This window comes from Monodon monoceros, unplaced genomic scaffold (assembly GCF_005190385.1).
Source record: "Monodon monoceros isolate NGI ecotype Baffin Bay Population unplaced genomic scaffold, NGI_Narwhal_1 Super_Scaffold_5, whole genome shotgun sequence".
NCBI lineage: Eukaryota > Metazoa > Chordata > Mammalia > Artiodactyla > Monodontidae > Monodon > Monodon monoceros.
The window spans coordinates 101,457,607-101,481,382 of record NW_021703782.1 but is presented as its reverse complement, the minus strand read 5'-3'; the positions used below and the strand labels follow the sequence as shown (position 1 = coordinate 101,481,382).

Here is a 23,776-nt window from a genome sequence, read left to right as displayed (position 1 = left end):
TGCTGATTCTTTGCCTCCAGCTAGAATGACCTTTTTTTCTATTTAACCAAATCACGACTCTGCTGAAGTCACACTTGCAGGTTGCCTTGCTTGACCAACTCTCTAATTTTGACCTCTCTCTTTTCTGAAATTGGGAAGCAGCTGTAATTACATAAAGAACTTGAGTGTTACGGTCAGACCAACTTGAGTTTGAATCTCGGCTTTGCCATTTTACTCTCTCTGTGAACTTGAGCAATTAATCACTTTTTCTGAGATTCGCATTCCTTGTCTTTCAAATACAGGGTTCTCTTTGTAAGGTTTAATGAGATCTGTGGCACTCAGTTTATTCTCAGATGTCACCTTTCTCTTCCCTTTGAAGCGGGTTTTAAACAGCTTTTGTACTTAGTCTGCAGTGTGAGCCTCAGGAGCTGGAGAGCTTGGAGCTCCTTTAGTATGTTTTCCATACTCAGACAGTTGCTTGCTTGTTGAATGACCGCTCAGTTTAGTTACATTTTCACTTGTGATTGAGGGAAATGAACCAATAAGAAACTTTTGGTATTAAAATCAAGGATAGATGTTAACAGTATTCTTACGCACCATTCATGACTTGATGCTCTTTGAATGTTTGTTCTTTTAGCTACCGCTGGATATGGAATGCCTGTGTTGGCAGATCATCTTTGGGTTCCTCAGCTCTTTACTTTTATCACATTATTCTCCTTTCCCCAGAAACTTTTATGGATTCCTAGAATGCTACAGCTAGAAGGGATGAGCTAAGGCTTATCTAGCGGATAGCCATTTTACAGTTACATATACTGAGCCAGCAGGCAGCACTAGGAGTAGAGCTCAGGTCTTTTAATTTCCACCCTGATGCTCCTTCTTAGTATACCACGGTGTTCATGTTTCTCACAATTCTTTAATTACTTAATTAAAAGACAGAAGGAGGAAGTTAGAAAAATTGAAAAGATATTTAAGAGGATACAGTATTTTTGGATTTTCCTAAGCAATATAGATTTAATAAAGTATTGAAAGATCTGTAGTCTGAAATATTCTCCCTATTGATTCTTTGTGGTAGATAGTTTATGAGCCTTAAATCTGAGATGTACTTTTGCAGAATTTTGGATATTTGGATTTATGTTCTCCCTTATCAATTCGTATGGTTATCCAGAAAGCCAAGTGATGATGAAGTTATAGTTTGGGAAATAGGTTGTGAAAGTAATCATTCAGACTTTTATTTTTAGGGATCAAGGTGGTCGGACATTATGTGGTGTAATGAGGATTGGCCTGGTTGCAAAAGGCTTGCTGATTAAAGATGATATGGACTTGGAGCTGGTTTTAATGTGCAAAGACAAACCCACAGAGACCCTGTTAAATACAGTCAAAGATAATCTTCCTATTCAGATTCAGGTGAGTACAGTTTAATTGTACCTCTAGGAGAATTTGTAAAAAGGTAAAAATAGGCCGTGACTTTGATAAATTTAATAAGAAATTGGTAATAGTAAAGGGTAGGAACAGACAAGAGGAATTGCTACTCTGGGTCAGTGACTCATCCATCACATCTAAGGCAAACTTCTGGTGATGAGTATTAAGGATATATATACCAAATTAAGATGGCTCTTAAAGTACAGTCTTAAATTTTTCAGATATGTCTTGCTGACAGTCTTCATGTTTTCCAGACTAGGCCCCTCAGCATTATAAAACTCTTAGAAAGGTTGGTATAATGCAGAAAAGAACTGAAAGATCAAAAAGAGCCTAGACAACTGGAGACTTCCATAGACGATAATTTTGTAAATTGAAGACTGTTAATTTAACTTCACTCATTCATTCTGTTAATGGAAAGTCGCTATTAATTCCTTGTTTCCAAACCCTTTTCACATTGGGATGCATTTAGACAATTTTAATGTTGTCATGCTTCCTGGAGGATGCTGCTGGAGGCTGAGGGCTCCTCAGGGCTCAAGTCAACCGGTTCGTCTGGGGCTGTGGTCACCTTAGGACCTGCTCTGCCAGCCTGCTCCAAGGGCTAGTTGCATCACTAATTGGGAAGCAGTGATCACCTTTCAATTTCAGATGTGTTATCTGTGGTATAATTAGATTATAGCTTTTTGATGATTTCATATCAGTTAGTCCTTACATCCATGTCACATAAATAGATACGAGTATACAAGGTCAAACTGTTGAGTTGTTGAACGCTCTCTTTTTTTGTTGTTGGTTTCCTGTATTTGTATTTCTTCTAAAGAGACTTTTTCCCCCCAAGTAATATGAATTCTAAATTTGTTTTTATTAGCTTTGTTACTGGATCATTTTCTTTCATATTCACTAACTGATCTTCAAAACCATCTTCCTGATTTTTTAATCTACTGTTACTGACACTCAAATTTGTGTTACTTGTTGACACATTCTCCTGTATTAACTTCTGGAGCACTGTTTTATTTTATCATTTTTAGATCTTAAGGTTTTCTAAGTGACTGAACAAACATTTGGCTTTTCCATTTTCAATTCTGATTGAAGAAAGGTTTCTGTTCTTTCAAGGGTTAAATTCATTTCTTTTAAAAAATTATTTTAAATCCTTATGTGATCATTTGGGGAGGGAGAGTGGTAAGCAACATGGAGTATAATAAAGCTTTAAGAAATGGAAAGCTCAGTAACGGGTTTCTGAATAACTATACTTTTTGTTATCAGAATGTTAAGAAAATTCATCTTTTTTCCATTATTTTTTATATTGTTTTAAAATTTAATCTTTATTTCTGCTTTTATTGTAGTGAACATTGTTACTCTTAGATCTGTGCTAAAGCAGTGATCAAAGGGTTGGACGTAGAGGCTTTTCCAACCATATCACCCCCTTTTCTGTTCCCCTTAGTGAGTCCTGTTTATGAGAGTGGTCATATTTTCAGGTATGTCAGGATGGAAAAAGGGTTGAGAACCATTTGCACTAAGAAACTGAAGTTCTTATCCTGACGATCTGTCGTATTTCTTGAGTATTGAAGATAGAGGAGATTGGAGCTTCAGTTGCATTAATAGAACTTCCTCTGTGTAGATCACAGCTGTGTGAACTCTGCATTTTCTCTCCTGAGGGAGGGTCTTTATTTCTGGGCACCACAGTTTTAAAATGTTCTTGTCGAGCTAGCAAGTGTTCAAGGGAGGGACCCAGGAGAGAGTGTGGGCTGTGTAAACTGTTTCAAAGTTGAAGAGAGGAGGGCTTTTTAGCCTAGAGAAGCCGAAAAAAGACACAAATATCTTTAGATCTTTGAAGAGCTTCTTGGAAAAGGTAAAGGTGGCCTGAACTCTTAAGACCAGTGGTGGACATTATAAGAAACAACAGAAATTAACACAGCATTGTGAAGCAATTATACTCCAATAAAGATGTATTAAAAAAAATTTTTTTTTAAACTGCTGAAAAAAAAAAAAAAAAAGAAACATATTTGAATTTACCATAGCCAATAGAGTAATCCGGCAGTGAAACCGGCTGCTTTGTGTGATGGTTAGATCCATGACCATAGGTGTTTGGGTAAAGGTACCCAAATAAAATGGGTATGTAATTGTATACCCATTTTATATTAAATTGTATACATGTACACACATATATACACCCACATATGTACACATAAGCACAGACATAGTTTTATTACTAATAATATTTCAGAAAATCATTTTAAATGTGATTTTTACCTTTAAAAATCACTACCTCCCCTTCGTTTTCTTGGTGTTTATTTGGAAAACCAGTCTCTGATATGATATGATCTTATTTTCTTGTGAATTAAAAATCTTTTTCCTGAGCACTTATTATAGCAAAACTTTCAGTTATCAAAGTACCTTAATTATTGGGGTTGTACCATACCTTTTCTCTACATACTCTTTTCTAGGGTGATTTTAGTACTTCCTTGAGCAAGGGAGAAGGATGACCAAAACCAGAATCACTTAGAATTAGTCTAGCCCAAAACTCATACCATATGTTTATTACTTTGGATGTGTCTTACGGTGATCTGCATGTATAATTTTTTTTAAGACATATACATGAGACCTATTTTTTATTTTTTTAAATTTTATCGCTTAAAATATTTTATCTATCTATCTGGCTGTGTCGGGTGTTAGTTGTGGTGTGCGGGCTCTTCATTGTGTCACGTGGGCTTCTCTCTAGTTGTGGCGCATGGGCTCAGTAGTTGCAGCACGTGGGCTCTCTAGTGGCTGTGGGCTCTCTAGTTGTGGCACGTGAGCTCAGTAGTTGTGGCATGTGGACTCTCTAGTTGTGGCGTGCAGGCTCTAGAGCGTGCAGGCTTAGTTGCCCCGCGGTATGTGGGATCTTAGTTGCCCGACCAGAGATTGAACCCACGTCCCCTGCATTGGAAGTTGGATTCTTAATCACTGGACCATTGAAATTTACTTTCAATTTCAAACTAAATTGAAAAATTGAGTTTGCTTTTTCTCTGATACATCTTTAATACTCTTATAGTGGCAAAATGAATGTGAGCCGTTTTCTGCTTTTTCTGTGTATTCTAGTTCTGGTTTTTCTAGCCACTGTGTGGCTTTTCCCTTCCTTGGTTTCCTCTGTTCAAAATTAAGGTAATGAATTTTCTATTTTCTGTCTTTTTTGGGATGTTTAATGGTAAAATGCTGGTTTTATATAAATGGCTTTTAGTTCCTTCAATGCTCAGTGATGAGCAGAGACCCAGGAGTGTTTCCGTTCAGCTATTTACGTCAGATAATAGATACTAAATTTCACCACCAAGAATGGCCCTGCACAACTTATTAAACTATTAACTTTAATGATACGTTAAATATAACAATATATGATTCTAATTGGTGATTATTTTTTGTATGTGTATAATTGTATGTTAAAAGAAGCAATGTACATTTCCCTGTGGATGTCAGATGACTTGCCCTGAAGAAGGTCTCACTTGAATGATCTCTGAGACCTGTTGTTAGGAAGTTAGTTACTTGTGTTTATATTAACTTTTTTGCTGATGAGTGACTGTGCAGAGATCCTTTTTTATTCATTCTTACTTGATTTTCTTTAAAAATCTACATAATCTTATATAAAAACCTATCTAATCTTATAAGTTCTTAGCAAATAGGAGTTCCTGTTTAGGCTGTCCTATCAAAAAGTTATCAGTTTAGAGCAGTTGTCCCCAACCTTTTTGGCACCAGGGACCGGTTTTGTGGAAGACAGTTTTTCCATGGGGGTGCATGGGGGGGAATGGTTTAGGCAGTAATATGAGCGATGGCGGGGAGCAGATGAAGCTTCCCTTGCTTGCCCGCCACTTACCTCCTGCTGTACGGCCTGGTTCTTAACAGGCCACGGACCGGTACAGAGGAACAATTATAGAATAATAAACTGCTGGGAATGCTCTCTAAATTGGGGGTTTATTATTCTATAATTGTCCTCTGTAATAATTTCAAGAACAATAATTTACCTTTTCTCATATAATGATGCTTTTGGTAACTTTCATTTTCAAATATTAGAAAGAATGGTTTTAAATGTTGTTTAATAATTGTATAGATGATTGACATTGTGGTTGCTATTTGAGGGATGGAGAAAGGATTTGCTGGTAAGTTGGGAGGAGAGAAAAATGTTACCTCTACACTAAAGAACTAGTTAAAGACTATTTGCTCTTTTAGCACAGTAATACTAATCGTTAATAACATTTAAGAACTAAGGGGCAATCATTCATTTTTTGAAATTTTAATTAATTGGGTATTTTTGAAATCTCTGTGACTTTCAGAAACTCACAGAAGAGAAATATCAAGTGGAACAATGTGTAGATGAGGCATCTATTATAATTCGGAATACAAAAGAACCCACGCTAACTTTGAAGGTGATACTTACTTCCCCTCTAATTAGGGACGAATTGGAGAAGAAGGACGGAGGTACACATGTGTATATATATATATATATATAGATAGATGTATATATATAAATATATATTTGTTTTGTTCACATAAGCACTCTCTTGAATGCTATGTTAATTGTTTTATGGATTTAAGAAATACCTGTCTTCATTTGTTTTACGCCACTTACAGTATTTTAAGCAGCTTTATTTACACAATCACTGTATTTTACAAAAATGTTTATACTGGAAATATAAGATACGTTAATTAATTCAAAAACCTGTGCTTATCATGTTGGTCTTAAATCCACTTTAATTTTTATACTGTTTTGGTGTTCTGTTTTACTTTGTCTAGTATTGCAGTGTTATTGGTATCAGCCAACCTATTCTGTGTGGCTTGGTTATTAGGTCTGATTTTAGGGTTAAATGTGGTTCAAAACAGTATTATTTTCAAATTTACTCACTTATTGTGTCAAGTTACTCATTTGCACATCTCTCTTGACTTCTAATAACTATATAACCTCTTAAGAATTATGCTTTATCTAATTGCCTAAGTGTAAATGTTTTATAATGTAAGAGATACAAATTGGGGGACTGATTTTTTTTTTTAATAAATAATCTTTAGTACATTTCTTTTCTAGGAGGTTTGTGATCCTGTTAACATTTAAAATTTTATATATGTGGGAATCATGCTTTAAACTAACTTTCTTCTGAAGCTGAAAAGAATTTCTGCATGGCAATGCCATCGTACAAAAGAGTGATAAATCTCTTCAGTTTTGAGAAGTAATGATGGAGCTGGGTTTCTTTTTTGATATTTTTATCCTTTCACATTAGCTTGTTACTGCCTCTCAGTCCTGTCACTAGAAACTTGCCATGTGATATTTCCCCTGTGTCAGACCTTTGACCAACTGGCCCCTCCCTATCATGACAATTTAGAGGCAATGCGGCTTAACTGGACCAACATGGGGTGGGGGGGACTCCCTGTTGCTGTTTTTTCATCACTAGACATTCAGCAGGTTCCATTGCTTACTCCCCTACCTGAAATACCAGTGCAGCAAGAAGTATTGGTTAGTGTCTTAATTTATTTCAAGTTGATGATAAAGGAAGAAAAAGACACATTTACCAGAGATGTTAGAATTTCGAGTTTTGGCAGACATGACTCAGGATTTCTTAAAGTAAAAGTGATAGACTCCTTTTGTAAAAAGTCTTCTGGGGTAACTAAAATCAGCTATACCATACCCGACGGATATAAACTAGACACATTTATGAGTCATAGCTTAAAATTAAAATGCATCCTATCTATAATTAGGTTTATGCCTGTACTTTTTTTTTTTTTGGCTGCATATAGTATCTCTAACACCTCTGAAGAACCAATCTTAAATGGCTTAATTTCTTTAACAGCTTTACAGTTCACCATTAACTGTAGAACTATAAAATGATTTCTGAAGTATCAAGATAATTCTGTTAATTCTGGTAAGCTGTGTTCTCTTGACCCTCTAGTGTAAAACTAACCATTTCTAAGTATAGTTATAATTATAGATACTATTAAAAATTCTTTGAGTATAGAGAGATGAAAGAAGATTGAAGTTGCCAAAGGCTAGATTTGTCTAGATTTGAAATTGCCGAAAACTGGATAATGTTTGCTTGTAGCTGTAGACATCCCTTCCATTACTTTAAAAGTATTGAGAATATCAGGCTTCTTTTTCCCCATGGCTTTGTGCACTTACATGGGATTTTATCAGTTTTCAGTGATGCCCTTAAGCTTAGTCTGTTGCCTTTATAACTTTATGTTCAGAGAACCTGAAAACAGATTCTTAGAATATTGCACCCTTACTAGAAGACTAGTTATTACAGAATGGAATTTGTAGGAGAGTAGGAGAGTTATAGTCTCTATTCAAGGTGTTTGGGGTACTAAAGGATCCCAAGACCTCTTTATAATATGCATCTCATCAGATGCTGTTAGCATAATTGTGTGGGATCAGGTAAGTTGAAAGAATCAGCTTGGATCTAATGTTTTACACGTTACTTCCTCTCCTTTTAAATGGCAGAAAGATTTGCTTTGCCGTTTTCCTTAACCTCACTGCCCTGTTGACTCACTTGTTATCTCTTATAATTTGCTCATTTTGTCTAATTTGGACTTTGTCAAAGTTTTGTTTTTTTAAAATTTTTAATTTATTTTTGGCTGCGTTGGGTTTTTGTTGCTGCGCGTGGGCTTTCTTTAGTTGTGGCAAGTGGGGGCTACTCTTCATTGCGGGCTTCTCATTGCAGTGGCTTCTCTTGTTGCAGAGCACAGTCTCTAGGCACACGGCTTCAGCAGTTGCGGCACACGGGCTCAGTAGTTGCGGCGTGCAAGCTCTAGGGTGTGCGGGATTCGGTAGTGGTGGCTTGCGGGCTCTAGAGCGCAGGCTCAGTAGTTGTGGCACGGGCTTAGTTGCTCCCCAGCATGTGGGATTTTCCTGGACGAGGGATCGAACCTGTGTCCCCTGCATTGGCAGGCGGATTCTTAACCACTGCGCCACCGGGGAAGTCCCTGTCAGAGGTTTTTGATCTGCACTAGCAGTTTTTTGTATTCCTGGGCAACTTTGAGGATCCAGTATAACTAAGCATTTGAGACCTGGGCTATACAATTCTGTAGGATTTGTTTTATCACACCAGATGGCTCCTCTTGCCTTGATGCAGTTCTTTTCAGCTGCATGGGGTGAAAGCACAAGATTCATTTGGGTTCCAGGAATTTCTGAGTTTAAGAGAGATCGCTTTAAAAAAATCTGCATTCATTTTCTTTCTCAGAGTTTAAAAAAATAGGCATTGTAACTTTTTGGGAGACATTTTCCTATAGAATTTCAATTTCTCCCCTCCCACAAAACAAACAGGCTGTTCGCAATACATACCTTATGTCTTTCTCTTCCCTCTCTTCACTTGCCACATATTTGGGTAAAATCAAAAAAGGGAAAAAAAGTCTGAGAGCAGGCAGAACTGGAGGACTGGGGCAGGTGAAGAGCATCACACTTATCTCCTCAGGGTTGTCTCTGCAGAAGTGGATCTATCTAACTGCTCGTTTCAAATCACTGTTTAGATTTTCAGTGGCCAGAGTACATAGTGAATCTCTTTGGTGTGGTTTAATGTTTCACAGGTAAGAGTTCTCCTGTGCCGTCAGTCTTTTTTCCGTATTCTAACCCTTTACTTGAAGGCCCTGTAGAATAATCATTCCCCATAACTACATGCTTCCTGCTAAAGAAGGCACAGGAGAAAAAAGCACAGACCTTGGTGCCTGGCAGCCAAGTGTTTGATTCTTAACTCCATTAACTATTACTCTGTGACCTTGGACAGGTTTCTTTATTTTAAAATGTGGGTAATGAATACTTTAGAAAGTTGTTACATGAGAGAATTTATGTAATGTAACCTGTACGATACTCAGCACAAAGCGATTGCTTAGTAAATAGTAGTAGTTACTCAGCTTACTAAAAAATGTCACAGCACAAACTCATCTACTCAAAGTGCCTTGAGTTCACAGTGCGAATAATATGTACATGATAGGTCTGAAGAAGTGAACGTAAACACAGTTAAACTCATAAATAGCCATTGAAGTGTAGTATTGGAATCAGCATACTGTATTTGCTGCAGTGCTAATAATGAGCTGTCTTACTATAAAGTTTATGATTCATTGAGACAGGTGTCTTTTTCCCTACCTCTGTCCTTTATCCCTAGCACCTGGAGTGGTACCTAATACTTAGTAGGCAATCAAAAGAAAATCTGTTAAATGAATTTTTGTAGCTAGCATATTATCTGATCAAATAGAACTGTCTGGTATGCAAGAAGCATTAACAGTGGACATCTCAGAATTCAAGTAATATATATTGAAGATTTAGCTTTGTTAAGGTATTTTATAACATACTGTGTTATAAGCACTTTCTCATATATGATTTATTTGAACCCTCACAACAGTTCTATGAGGTAGATAATTGTCCTGTTGTATAAATGAGGAAAGTCTCACGTTTTACCCGTTTCCTCTGACTCTTAAGTCCAGTTACTATCTAGGATGATCATAGGAGCATCTTAGCTGATTTAGTTATTCTGAGCATCACACAGTCTAAGCTTCTTTTGGTGCTTGTCATTTTAAACCAGAAGTGTATTTGCTGTGAGGCTGATAAATCCAGCTGCTTATTGTATTTACAGTGCAATTTGAAACCAAGTGGATAGGGAAACTGCAGAGGCACTTGTGGCTAAGGCTCAGATAAACCGCAGCCCTCAGTATGAAGGTAGATTCTCAGGGGTTCACAGAGAAGCTGCCCAAGAGTCCCTTTTCCGTATTTGTGCCAGTGTGAACTTCTGATGCTTTTTGGCAGAAGTTCGCTAGCATGAGTCCTGCTAGGTGGCAGACCAGTCCAGAGATCACAACTAGGATTTATAACAATGCTGCAGGCTTTATTTTCCTGCCTTCCCCAGCTGCTAGACCTACATTATCCAGTGCAAACCTGTAGCCACTATCTTTCCAGTGGCTCACTGCCTACTGAGGCACTGAAGAAAAGTGATATCTAGTGATGTTTCTGCCATAAATTAGGAGAACAGTGCTCTGTTTTACCCTAGTGCTACATTTACCTGTTCACATTATTGTGGCCTGAGATTTCGCACGGGCAGTGACTTGAAGCATAATGTCTGCTCTCCGCAAAGCCTCAAGGAATTGGGAGAAGGGACTGCCTGGGTATCTTCAGGCTACCCTGGAAATGCTGTCAACTCAGTAGCTCAGCTTCATTCCAACTTTGAAATGTTAAGGAGGCCTTTGTGATAACCCAGCTTGGTTATTTTACCTTTGAAGAGCCCAGGTTCCAGGCACAGAAATCCTATTTAACACAGTCATGTTCTGGCTTTTCCCCACCCCATCTCCAGGCTAGTGTTTTTGTGAACGGGCAAAGAGTTAGCTTGCATGTAAGGGATGGAGGGAAACTGACCAGCATTTCCTGCCATACGGTGTGTTTCTGGTCACTGATCTAACCTCTAACCAAATAAATGAAGTTAGGCATAATAGACTTCTTTTCAGTGCTTCCATTGTTTAGAATGTTTTATGTACCTTCATGCCCTGATACCAGGTTACTGAGCAGTGAAGTTTTTAAAAAGCTGTTTTCTTTGCTTTTGTCATTTTTGTTGCTATCCCCTATCTGTTTTACTGGTCACTGTAGGAAAAAATGAAATGGCTCACAGTTCCATTGTTTCTAAGTTAAAGACTCCAAGATGCCTTTTTATCAGAAAAGCTTTGCTTCCCCGCAAAATTGAAACATCTATGTTAAAGTTCACACAGAAATGTTAAACTTGAGGTTCTTCTTTGAGAAGTAGCAGTGTTTTTCCAGCAACAATCCTGTGATTGCCACATTAAGTAAGTTATTTTTTTTAATGAATGAAAATATAAAAAACTATGTAATTAATTATATAAAAGAAATAGGCAAGCAGGGCTTATAAGTAGCACTGCAGTGCCATATAAATTTATATAGTTTTAAAATAAGAAACTTTGAAGAAGATAAAATAAGATAAATGATTACATCTCCTCTGCTGTTTCCCACCTCATGAATATTGAAACATTTTGGATCTTTTGACTTTTTGACGGTCAGAGCATGAAGAAAAGAAACATGGCCATTGTGATGGTGATATAAAAAGGAATCCGGTGGAAGTCTTCTGTTCACTGCCTGTCCCTTTCATCTCTTTTTAGTAGAATCTGCTGCCTCCAAATGTTGACTGTCTGTAGCAAGCAGATGTCAGTATTTTTATTTTTTAATAAGAATTAATGGATATAATCTGACTTTGGGAATGAAAGAATTTGTCTAAACATTTTTGCCATTAAATAAAAATGTCTCTGTGGTGATGAGCAGATGTTAATTACAAGCTCTGTTTACTGGACGAAAGTATCAGAAAGTTCAAAGAGTTGTTTTGCCTTGTCTTTTCCTATCCAAACTTCCTCTGACTCACTCCCTTCTTCCATTGACCCTCCGCTTCCAAATACTCCTACTTGATACAATGATAGAATAAAACTTAGTTTGCTTTACTCTTAACTTAAAGATTGAAGTCCTAAAAAATAAGCATGGTCCATACCTTTTCTTGGGATTACATTATTTAGCAGTCAGTCAACCTTTGTCGTGTCTAACTTTTAAGAGATCCTAATTGTTCATTTACAGTAGTTTGTGCTACCTTGTACGTGAGCTTTACACAGATGCTTGTATTGACCACAGTTAAACATTTTCACATATAAACATGAAAATGAGTGAGTTGTATGCTTTGTGTCATTAAAAAGACATAATTAAGCAAGGCCAGGAACTAGATCACCTATGAAATAAGTACCCATAGTATGTTTGCTTATGTTTATAAATAAAAACATATTAACAGTTCTTTTTGAGGCTTTCCATTTTATGAGTAAAAAGGGGTGATGAAATGAGACCCTGTGTTTTGAATTTGTTGGCAGAGATTAATGTGAAACAATGCAAGTATCTGCTGTAGAGCTCGCCTGGTCAAAAAATAAGTGTGTAGCACTTCAGCCTTTACATGTTGCAGCCAATAAGGAAAGCCCACATAGACATACTGCTGAGTTTGTGACTGTCATGATTATACCAGGAAGGAGTGTTGGTGGACTTGCTAAGAGAGTTCTTAAAAGAGGATGGTGAATATGACTTAATTGGATTAGTCAAAGAATTGTTCTCCAAGAAACATTTGTATGTTGTATGCATTTAAGTAATGCACCAAGTCTTCAAAAGTTTAAAAACCCACTTCCTAGTGGCTTAGAGGAAATAAATTTGGCTATCTAAACGTGGATTTAGTATCTTGTGACATCTTCTCGAATATGGATATTTGTCACTAATCACACATTTGAGTTCTTAATTTTGCTGCTCTGGGCCATCTAATCCAACTTTGAAATGTTAAGGCAAGTCAAATAGTTGTACTTAGATAGTATTTTTTGCTGCTTTTTGAAAAAAAGCTGTGTAAAACTTGAAGTGTATTTCAGTGTTTTTCATATTTGTAGTTTTAATAATTTTGGTTTAGAAAAGAAATAATTAGAAAACTCCAAGGTAACACTGGCAGAGTTCTCATCAGTGGGGTAAAGTTTCTATTAATGGTTATCTTGTTGGATGAGTTTATTCAGTTGTAAAAAAATAAAATTGCCATGCTCAGTGTATTCTTAGTATATCTCAGATTGATGACCTAAGAGAGCCCTAATTTTCCTTAAGAATTGATTAGTGATTAAAATCCCTTCTATAGCGAAAAGTTGTTATTGCTAGTGGTCCCAGATTGCCACTCTTTGTCCCCTGCCAAAGGAAAAAGTGCTATGTACCTATTTTGTGCCCTGTGGTGTTATATACATGCTTAATAAGATCCCAGATTGGATGTAGCAGTGGTCATTGATTTGTTTACTGAACGAATGCCTTTGTGCTCCTGTTGGACTTGTGTGCAGAATGGCTCTGTTGACTGTTTACTTAAGTAATCATAGTGCACATAATTTAAAAAGAAAGCAACAAAGCCAAAACCTGAAATCTTCTGGGAGTCTTATTAGTTCACTCAAATGCTGCTCTTCTTTTTATTTTTAATCGTTTGGTAATTTGACAGGAACCCCTTGGTCAAACTGTATCTGTCTCTCTTTATCCCATTTTCCCATTAGAAAAGGTTGCGATGAAAGATCCTCCGGACTTATTGGACAGGCAGAAATGCCTGAACGCCTTGGCGTCTCTTCGACATGCCAAATGGTTTCAGGTTGGCTCTTTGTTATTATCTTATTGTTATTGTAGCCTTGTGCAGGTTTCGTTTGGAACACCTGCCTCTTAATGGTTTTTGTGTAATATATAAAACGGGGGTGCTCTCTGCCTCTTAGGGTTATTGTAGGAGCAAATGCTTTAATTTAGGTAAAGTGCCCAGTATAGCTTCTCCTGTAGTTAGTGATATTTAATTATCACATAATCCTTTTTGGCTTAGTACTCTGAATTTCAAATGATAGCTTATAAAATCCAAACATGGGGTGAGAAAAGCTAAAAGTTCAGACAGAGTTGCCTGGAAATGGGGTTGCCATGAGTCTATAAAAGTGACTTTAATAATATGCTTCCTTTACTTTAAAACCTGCCTTTCTAAACCTTAATTTTACTACTCTTAAGAATTTGATTTTTTTGTTTACTTGACAATTTATGAATGACTAACTAATTAGTATTCATTTTAAAGAACCTATCCGTGATCAGTGTCCTTAAAGTTAAGGGTGGATTTCAACAGGGATATTGGAACCATTTTGTTTGTTTTAGGCAAGGGCAAATGGATTAAAATCATGCGTAATTGTCCTCCGAATTCTGCGTGATTTGTGCAACAGAGTCCCCACGTGGGCACCATTAAAAGGATGGGTAAGTACTTAAATATGATTAAAAGCAAATTCTGAAGCTATAGTTAGAGGAAATCCTGTAGAAATTATATGTTACTGTAAAATGGCTATATTCTGAGTTAGCTAAGGTGTGCATTATCTATTTTTGTTCTGGAAAAAAATTATGGATCTTTTTATATGAATTCTTTTTTATGAATATAACTTTTCTACTTCATCATATTCATACTATACAGACTGAGCTATTTTTTCTGACAAAAAGTTTCTGTACCTGTTAAAAGTAAGTGTCTTCCTGCACTTCACTCTCCACTGATGGTTGATTATTCTTCATGTACTGCCCAGGAAAGCCTGCGTGACTGGCACATTTCTCTTTCAGTGCTACTTCCGTTTAAAGTAAAAATTACCTGGTATACCAGTGTAAGGCTCCCTTACCCTCTTTTTCTTTCTCTTTGAGTATAGACACTTAAAAATAAGTTCATATTAGTAATTGAAGTCAGGTGAATAGTACACTTAACTGTAGTTTATAATGTATATTGCCAAACTTACTTAATTTGGAAATTATTTTGCTTGAACCAATTAAGACCCAATAAAGAACATTATAAAACAAATAAAGCTATAAAAGGGTCATTTTAAATTAATTTAGCAATTATTACTTTGATATTGGCATCGTGAGTTTTTAGTTTATTAAATATGGAGATTTGGTCCTTCTTTAATTCCAGTTGTAATAGTTGGGGCAGGATGTCTGAAATGAAGTCTTACTGTGGTTTAAGTGCTTCCTAGGTTAAGTGGGAGATATAGGCGGGCTGGGTTTGAACACTGATTATTTATTGGCTATTACTAACCTATATGAAGGCTTGTTAAAACTTTGTTAAGTCAATTAGATGACTGCAGTTTCTTAAGTAATCCTTTCAGGGTAAATAAAAATAAAGTTTTGGTGACAAAATGTCTTCTGAATATATTATCTCAAAAATGGTTGATTTAAACACTGGCTGGGGTAAAAGTTGATAATCAAGTGGGAAAAGTTAATTGGGCCCTAAATGTTAAATGGACTTTAACCTTTTTGGCCTCCATTGTAGATAGAAATGTCAGCTCACATTTAACTGGAATCCTTTTAACACTTGGTGCATGTACTAATTTGTAATTTAATATCTTCTAGCCACTAGAGCTTATATGTGAAAAGTCTATAGGTACTTGTAATAGACCTTTGGGCGCTGGGGAGGCCTTGAGACGAGTAATGGAGTGTTTGGCATCTGGAATTCTACTTCCTGGTAAGGGTTTCAAACTCTGGAGGCAGAAGAATCAGAAAAATTTCATTTTAGTTTAGTTTTCTATTATGTGCTAAGTTTGTCCTCTGCCCAGGGAAATGATGTGTAGGAGTTGTTTTGCTTGGAATTTTAGCAACTAGAATGCTTGAATGTTGGAGAAGTGCCATAAAACTCTCTCTCAATAATTGTAATTTATGTTCCATATGTACTAACATGAAAGGTACTAATAAGATATTGTGTCTGCTATGAATTTGCTTCACCTAGAGCTTTGAATTTGAAAATGTTTATGTTGAGTTAAAATGTATGAAGTTCATTCTGTTTGCAATCTGGTGATTAATTTAGAAAAATTAAATTTGGTCTTATTTTCCATATGTAAATCCCTTTAAAGATTTGGGATGATTCATCATGCCATTTCTAAATTCTCAGAGTTAAAACCCAATTTCGACCTTAGATATACAAGTGACTTCTAGTAAAATAAGGACATTTATATGCTAACATACTGAAAATGAGTGTCCTTTTTACTCCATTTAAATTGAGGAGATTTTTAACCTCGTTCCTTAGTTTTTTTTTTCTTTTTCTCTCCATTCTTTTCTTTCTATTTTGTGTTAGTTTATTTAATTCTAAACTCAGTTCTGAATGATACTTGAGTTTTTCTTTTGCCTTTGCCAAAGGGGGTCCTGGTCTTCATGATCCTTGCGAGAGGGACCCAACAGATGCTCTGAGCTATATGACCATCCAACAAAAAGAAGATATTACCCACAGTGCACAGGTATGAGATGGGCCATATCACTGTGGTCTATTAGAGGGATATCATGTAATTTATTTAAACACTTTATTCTTGCCTGCTGTTAGGGACTTTTGTCATCATAATAATAGTATTTGATGAATGTGTTTTTAGCTAGATGTTCTAAGGGCTTTATGAATGAAACATTTGAAATTTGAATAAATACAATCTTTTGTTCTTTAGCATGCACTCAGACTATCAGCCTTTGGCCAGATTTATAAAGTGCTGGAAATGGACCCCCTTCCATCTAGTAAGCCTTTTCAGAAATATTCCTGGTCAGTTACTGATAAAGAAGGTGAGTGTGCAAGTTTTTTATTGGGGTTGGATGTGTGCAGTGATGGAGATGGCCATGGGATGTGTCTCTTGTTAGAGCTGAGAGAACTTAATTTTTAACCCAAGTCATATAAGAAAGTTTATTGGTTTTCTTCCATCCCATTAGTGACATCAGCTTGCTGTCATTTATTCTTATTAGTGACGAACTCATTCGGCTGTGTTGATCAGATTCCATTACTGCATAGACTTAGGGACAACACTTTGAGAACCGCTGGTCTGAGGCGAAGAGAAAAGTCACAAACGAGGAGGAGACGCTGTCACGGTCACTCATCAGTTTGATGATCTTGTCATACTTGGAAGTGTTAATGTAACCAAGAAAGAGAAAACAAAAACATAGAGGAGGAGAAAAGTGTATTGGAAAATTCAGGACTGTCTTCCATTTGTACTAGTCTCTGTGAACTCAGATTAGAGTTTCAGCAGAAAGAGCACAGGTGCTAGTGTCAGTGTGACCTGGTTCCAGTCATAGCACCACTGCTTACTAGCTTTAGCTCTTGAGCGATTAGTTCATCACTTTATGTACTGTTATTATTCCAACCTTATTGGCTGTTGTCAGATTAAAATGCTCAATTCAGTGCCTGGAAACAGTAGATGCTCAAATGCAAATCCACTTACTCTTCTCATTATGCCACAAAAAACATTCCTCCCTCCCTCCCTCCCTCCCTCCCTTCCTTCCTTCCTTCCTTCATCTCTGTTTATACTAGAAGGTGGGATGTTTAACACCATATTTTCACCTGGGACAACCCACCTACCACAAATGATATTATTCTAATAATTTTTATATGACAAAAATAGTGGAATGGCCCAATCTATTTATTTAAACACTGGAATTCCAGTGGGTCTAAAGACTTTTCAGGGAGTCCACCAGAACAAAATTATTTCATAGTAATACTAAGGCTTTGTTTTTTCACCCTTTCCACTCTGTCTTTCATGAGTGTACAGTTGTCTAGAAGCTGTATATGACCTGTGATGGCATCGTCACTCTGATGGCTAATGAAATTTTTTGTATATTGCATTAAAATTTTTTTGTTTTAACTTCTAATATGCTAAATATTGATAGATATTACCCACAAAACAAAGTTTTTTGGGTGCTCAATAATTTTTTAAGATGGTAAAGTGGTCCTGAGACTGAAAAGTTTGAGAATCACTGCCTTACACTGTAAACTCCTCAAGGGTAAGGAATCCTCCAGACCTCACCACATAACTATTACAAAACCAATGCTCAAGAAATGTTGTGGAATGAAAGCTGTTTTCTTCCAGAGGGTGCTCACACAGCAGCAAAGAATTTTTGAAAGAGATTCACATAGCCATGTTTCTGGATTGAATGACTGCATAAATATATAATAAATATGTCTCAAATATATGTGTAGATTCTTATGGTTAATAATGAAAAATTTTATTTCAGTCACTGAATTCATAGCAGTTCTTCGGGTTTTGTATTTTTTCTTTCTCTAGATAGTAAAAGTATATCTATTGTTAACGTGACTTAGTTTTTTATGGTTTTATTTTATTTATTTATTTATTTTTAAACATCAACAGTCTTTCTCAAGAGTTTGGGAACTGCTGGTCTGTCAATTTATAGCTTAAAATAGAACCAGACAGTTGGTGTTTCCATCTGAGCCCTGTCAGTTACTAGCTACATGACTTGGGCAGGTCTCCTACACATTCTGTGCCTTAGCTATAAGATGAGGGAGCCAAGGTCATTGCCTCCAGATACTTGCTGCAGTCTTCCTCATACTTTCATGTTTTTACCACCTAGCCTCCTGACATTTGTTTTTAAACTTTATTCTTAGAATTCTTGGTGATTTCAATATGCATTTAGATGATTATTTTTTCAGAATTTTGACTTCTTAATTCCTTGACTTCCTCTCCCACAAATACCTTGTCTTCTACCTTACCTCAGGTGCCCATTCTGTGGACATATCCTAGACCTTGTCTTCAATAACTGTACCTGTGCCCTCTCCCTAATTCATTCTCAAGAATCCCACTTTGTAAACCGCCTCTCATCATCATACTGTCAGGAGCAGTCCTCCTGCCCCAATTCTCGAACCTCACCATTGATTCTGTTAACTTTTCTTAGTCCCTCTCCTTCCTCATGTACTCACTTCTGTCCCTTCTCTGCTTATATTCACGTGGTCTGTCATTAATAATCACGCCCTAGCATATACCTTCACTTTGTTGATCCTGTCTTCCTGACAACTCTGGTTGAAATCCAACTGTGTGCCTACACCAGGTTGTTGGACATCGTTGGAGAAAAAAATACATAGTCATCTTAACTGTTTTCCCTTTAAGTTTCAGACATTAACCTTAAGTAGACTGTTTGTGTTGGCTGGAAATCATCCTCTAAAGTCTAGAGTTCCCCAGTTTTCCTAGACAGCTGTTGCAAATCTTCTGTCGTTTCACACTTGCCTCCCCAGGCCTCCCTCTCGTCTGATGACCTTATTTGCTGGAAGTACTCATGTGCTTCGCTTTCCCTCCCTTGACCGAATAAAGACCAGCCTTTCTACTTGTCCACTATATCACATTCCCTTTTGTCTACAAATGGACATTATTCTAGCAGTTCTTTCTTTTCTCACCAGCATCATTTCCTCCTTTTCTGCTTTTCTACTGGATCATTCTCATCAGCATAAAAACCTGCTATAATGCCTCCCATTTGAAAGACAAAGCTTAACTCCCCCTTGATTCTGCAGCTTCCTCCCATTTCTCTGCTCCCCTTTATAGCAGTACCTTCAGAAAGAGTGGCCTATTGTTTCTTTCTCCTTTTCCACACTTTCTTTAAAACTTATTCTAGGGGCTTCCCTGGTGGTGCAGTGGTTAAGAATCTGCCTGCCAGTGCAGGGGACACGGGTTTGAGCCCTGGTCCAGGAAGATCCCACATGCCGTGGAGCAACTACGCCTGTGCGCCGCAACTACTGAGCCTGTGCCCTAGAGCCCACGAACCACAACTGTTGAGCCCACATGCCGCAACTATTGAAGCCCTTGCTCCTAGATCCTGTCCTCCGCAACAAGAGAAGCCACCACAATGAGAAGCCCGCGCACTGCAACGGAGAGTGGCCCCCACTCACCACAACTAGAGAAAGCCCGCGCACGGCAATGAAGACCCAGCACAGCCAAAAATAAATTAATAAGTTAAAAAAAAAACACAACTTATTCTAATCAGCCTTTCTTCCTTGTCACTCTACCTAAGTCTGTCCTGTGACCTTCACGTTATTGCGTTCAGTGGTTAGCTTTCAGTACTCATCTTAGGCAGCTTTTCAGCAACACTGGACACAGATGAACACTTATTTATGGTATATTTAGTTATGAGATATGGCACATATATATAAAAGTATAAAATATTTATCATTTAAAAAGTAATTATTTTGGGCTTCCCTGGTGGCACAGTGGTTAAGAATCCACCTGCCAATGCAGGTGGTCCGGGAAGATCCCACATGCCACGGAACAACTAAGCCCGTGCGCCACAACTGCTGAGCCTGTGCTTTACAGCCCGCAAGCCGCAACTACTGAAGCCTGCATGCCTAGAGCCTGTGCTCCACAACAAGAGAAGCCACCGCAATGAGAAGCCCGCGCACCTCAACAAAGAGTAGCCCCTGCTCACCACAGCTAGAGAAAGCCCACGCACAGCAGCAAAGATCCAACACAGCCAAAAATAAATAAATAAATTTAAAAACAAGTAATTATTTAACAATTCCATATAATCACCATCCTAGTTAAGAAACAGAACATTGTCACCTTCTCAGAAGCCATTTATTTATCCTGTACATCACCTCCGTGCCCCATGAACTATGATTCCTGATTTTTTGATAATCGTTTCCTTGATTTTCTTTAAAGCTTTTCCACCTTTGTGTGCTTTTTAAACAATTTAATTGGATATTGCCTAGAACTTTTTAGAAATGGAATCATATTGAGTTTAATCTTTTGTGACTGACGTCTGTCTGTCCAGCATTGTTTGGGATATATTCATATTATTGCATATAGCTATAGTGCATTTTTATACCTATATAGTATCCATTATGAATATACTACAACTTATCCATTGTGCTTTTGAAGGACATTAGGATTCTGTTTATTTTTTGGCAGCCACCCACATTGTTGCTGGGAGCCTTCTTATTCATGCCTCCTGGAGTATAGATCCAGGAGTTACTGTGGACCAGTATATGACCTAGGAAGTGGTATATATAGCAATTTATGTTGCCACCAGCAGTGTATGAAAGTTCCTGTTGTTCTGTATCCTCAACAACATTTGGTACTGTCAGACACTTTTTATTTCTTTTTTCTTTTTGCGGTACGCGGGCCTCTCACTGCTGTGGCCTCTCCCATTGCGGAGCACAGGCTCCGGACGCACAGGCTCAGAGGCCATGGCTCACGGGCCCAGCCGCCCCGCGGCATGTGGGATCTTCCCGGACCGGGGCACGAACCCGTGTCCCCTGCATTGGCAGGCAGATTCTTAACCAATGCGCCACCAGGGAAGTCCGTCAGACACTTCTTCTGGCGTGAAATACTACTTTTTTTTGACTTCTAGGTCATTACTTTATCTTGGGTCTGCTATCCCACTGCCCTTTCCTCAGCTGTCTTTGTTTTTCCTCATCTTCCTGATTTCTGAATATTAGTATCCCAGGGTACAGGCCTCAGACCATTTCTCTTTATTTACACCCATTTAGACTCTTTAGGAGATCTTATCTAGTCTCTCGTCTTGAAGTACCTTCTATTCAGTGAAGATTCCCAAATGTATGTCTTCACTCTAGACTCCCAGCCCTTGACCTCAGCCCCAGCTATGCAAGTGTCTCCTCACTGTCTCCACACGGATGTCTAACAGACATCTCAAACTTAAGATGTCCTGTCCTTACTCTACTTCTCATCTGTTCTTTCCATAGTTATCACCATCCCAGTCTTTGGAAACTCTATGCATCTCTGTGCTCAGGCCAAAAACCTTCACCCTTGAATCTTCTCTTTCTTTCACCCGTATCCAAACCATCAGCAAATCCTAGCTGTTTTACTTTCAAAGTGTGTCCAGTATTCAGCTGTTTAATTTCTTCACTGCTACCATCCTGGCCTAAACTGGTGTCATCTCTTACCCTTGTTATTGCAGCATCTTCCCTATCTGGTCTTCCTTGCCCCTCTTGTCTGTTCTCAACAAAGCAGCAGTCTCTTTTTGTTCCCCTTAACATTTTATCTATAATTACAGATTCATAGGAAGTTGCAAAGATAGTACAGAGAGGTCCTGTGGACCCTTCACCTGGTTTCTCCCAATGGTTACATCTTATGCAACTTATAGGAGAACATGGAAACCAAGAAATTGACATTTATACAATGTGTGTATAGGTTTTATGCCATTTTATCACATGTGTAGGTTTGTGTAACCACCATAGCAATCAAGACACAGAACTATTTCATCACCTCAAAGATCTCGTTTATGCTGCCCCTTTATAGTAACACCATTCCTCTTCCCACAGTCATCCCCAAGCCTTGGAAACCACTAACTTTTCTCCATCTCTATAATTTTGTTATTTCAAGGATTTTATGTCAATGAAGTTATCATTATCTGATCTTTTGAGATCCTCGTCCCCCAACTCAGCATAATGCCCTTGTGGCCCATCCAAGTTGTTGGCATGTGTCAATAGTTTTGTTTCTTTTTGCTGTTAAGTAGGATTCTGTGGCATGAATGAGTCAGAGTTTGGTTTAACCATGCACCTATTGTAGGACATTCTGTTTGTCTCCAGTTTTGGGCTATTACAAATAAAGGTGCTGTGAACAATCTTGTGTAGGTTTTTGTGAGCAATTCACAAAAACGTAGATTTTTGTGTGTTAGATTGGCCAGCAGTTTTCTTTTGTTGTAATGTTTCATCAAGTTTTGGTTCTGAGGTTATGTGGGTCTTACGAGTTGGGAAGTGTCCATCCTTCTTTTTCTGTTCCTTGGAAGAGTGTGTGTAAGATTGATGTTATTTCTTCCTTAAATGTTTGGAAGAATTTATCAGTGAAGCCATTTGGGCATGAGGTTTTCTTTAAGGAAAGGTTTTAAATTATGGATCTGATTTCCTTAATAGGCATCGAACTATCATCTTCTTATGAGAGTTTTGGTAAATTGTGTTTTTCTAAGAATTTGTCCATTTAATCTAAATTTAAAAATAAAGTAGTTTATAAGATCCTTTTATCTTTTTATTGTCTGCAGTATTGATGTCCTGTCTTATACGTTTTGTACCTCCTTTTTTTCTGATCGCTCTCACTAGAGGTTTATCAGTTTTTTTAGTCTTTAAAAAGAAATAAACTTTTGACTTTGTTGATCATCTCCTGGTATATGCTTGTATTTTATGTCATTGATTTCTGCTCTTATCCTTTGTTTTTCCTCACTACCTTCTTTAGGTTTAATTTGCTGTTCTTCTTTAAATGTTTTGAAATAGATGAATACATTGTTGGCGTTTTTTTAAGCCTCTTACGTTATCATATATACTATTAAGACTAAGTTCTCCGTTATGCCCAGATTTATGTGCTTTGTACTCTTTTTACATTAGCATTTTCATTATCAGTTAGTTAAAACTATTTTTTAATTTTCCTGTTATCAGTTCTTTGACATGTAAGCCATTTCGATGTCATTGCTTAATTTCCAGACAAATGAGGATTTTTTAGTTATCTCTATTTTTTTAATTTTTTAAATAAATTTTTAATCTTTGGCTGCGTTGGGTCTTTGTTCCTGCACGCGGGCTTTCTAGTTGTGGTGACCAGGGGCTACTCTTTGTCGCGGTGCATGGACTAATTATGGTGGTGGCTTCTCGTTGTGGAGCAAGGGCTCTAGGTGCACAGGCTTCAGTAGTTGTGGCACTCAGGCTCAGTAGTTGTGGCTTGTGGGCTCTAGAGCGCAGGCTCAGTAGTTGTGGCTCACAGGCTTCGTTGCTCCATGGCATGTGGGAATCTTCCCAGACCAGAGCTCGAACCCGTGTCCCCTGCATTGGCAGGCAGATTCTTAACCACTGCGCCACCAGGGAAGTCTGTTATCTCCTTATATTTGAGCTTATTTATTCTACTGTGATCTGAGAACATGCTTTGTGTGATTTTTTTTCCTTTGGTAGTTCATGAAAGTTCATTTATGGCTCAGCACATGGTCAGTTTTTATAAATGATTCATACTTTGAAAAGTATGTATATTCTGTAGTTGGTAGAGCCAGAATATTCTTTACATGTCAGGTTGCATTTGTTCATTGTGTTGTTCAAATCTTATATACCTGTACACACACACACACACACACACACACACACACACACACACACACACA

General features: G+C 37.6%; 1 protein-coding gene across 4 annotated transcripts in view; it reads left to right on the top strand.

Moving 5' to 3' along the window:
* The window catches only part of STRBP (spermatid perinuclear RNA binding protein), a 135,987-nt gene that overhangs the window by 86,812 nt on the left and 25,399 nt on the right, over window positions 1–23,776 (top strand). For all 4 annotated transcript variants that reach the window (XR_003790704.1, XM_029201920.1, XM_029201918.1 and 1 more), the window contains 7 exons: window positions 1,218–1,383; window positions 5,694–5,838; window positions 13,432–13,523; window positions 14,060–14,155; window positions 15,287–15,398; window positions 16,067–16,164; window positions 16,363–16,474. Coding sequence is in view for 3 of the 4 variants with exons in the window: in XM_029201920.1 (XP_029057753.1) it covers window positions 1,218–1,383; window positions 5,694–5,838; window positions 13,432–13,523; window positions 14,060–14,155; window positions 15,287–15,398; window positions 16,067–16,164; window positions 16,363–16,474 (821 nt within the window). In the remaining variant the exon portion in view is untranslated. The remainder of the gene's footprint in view (window positions 1–1,217; window positions 1,384–5,693; window positions 5,839–13,431; window positions 13,524–14,059; window positions 14,156–15,286; window positions 15,399–16,066; window positions 16,165–16,362; window positions 16,475–23,776) is intronic.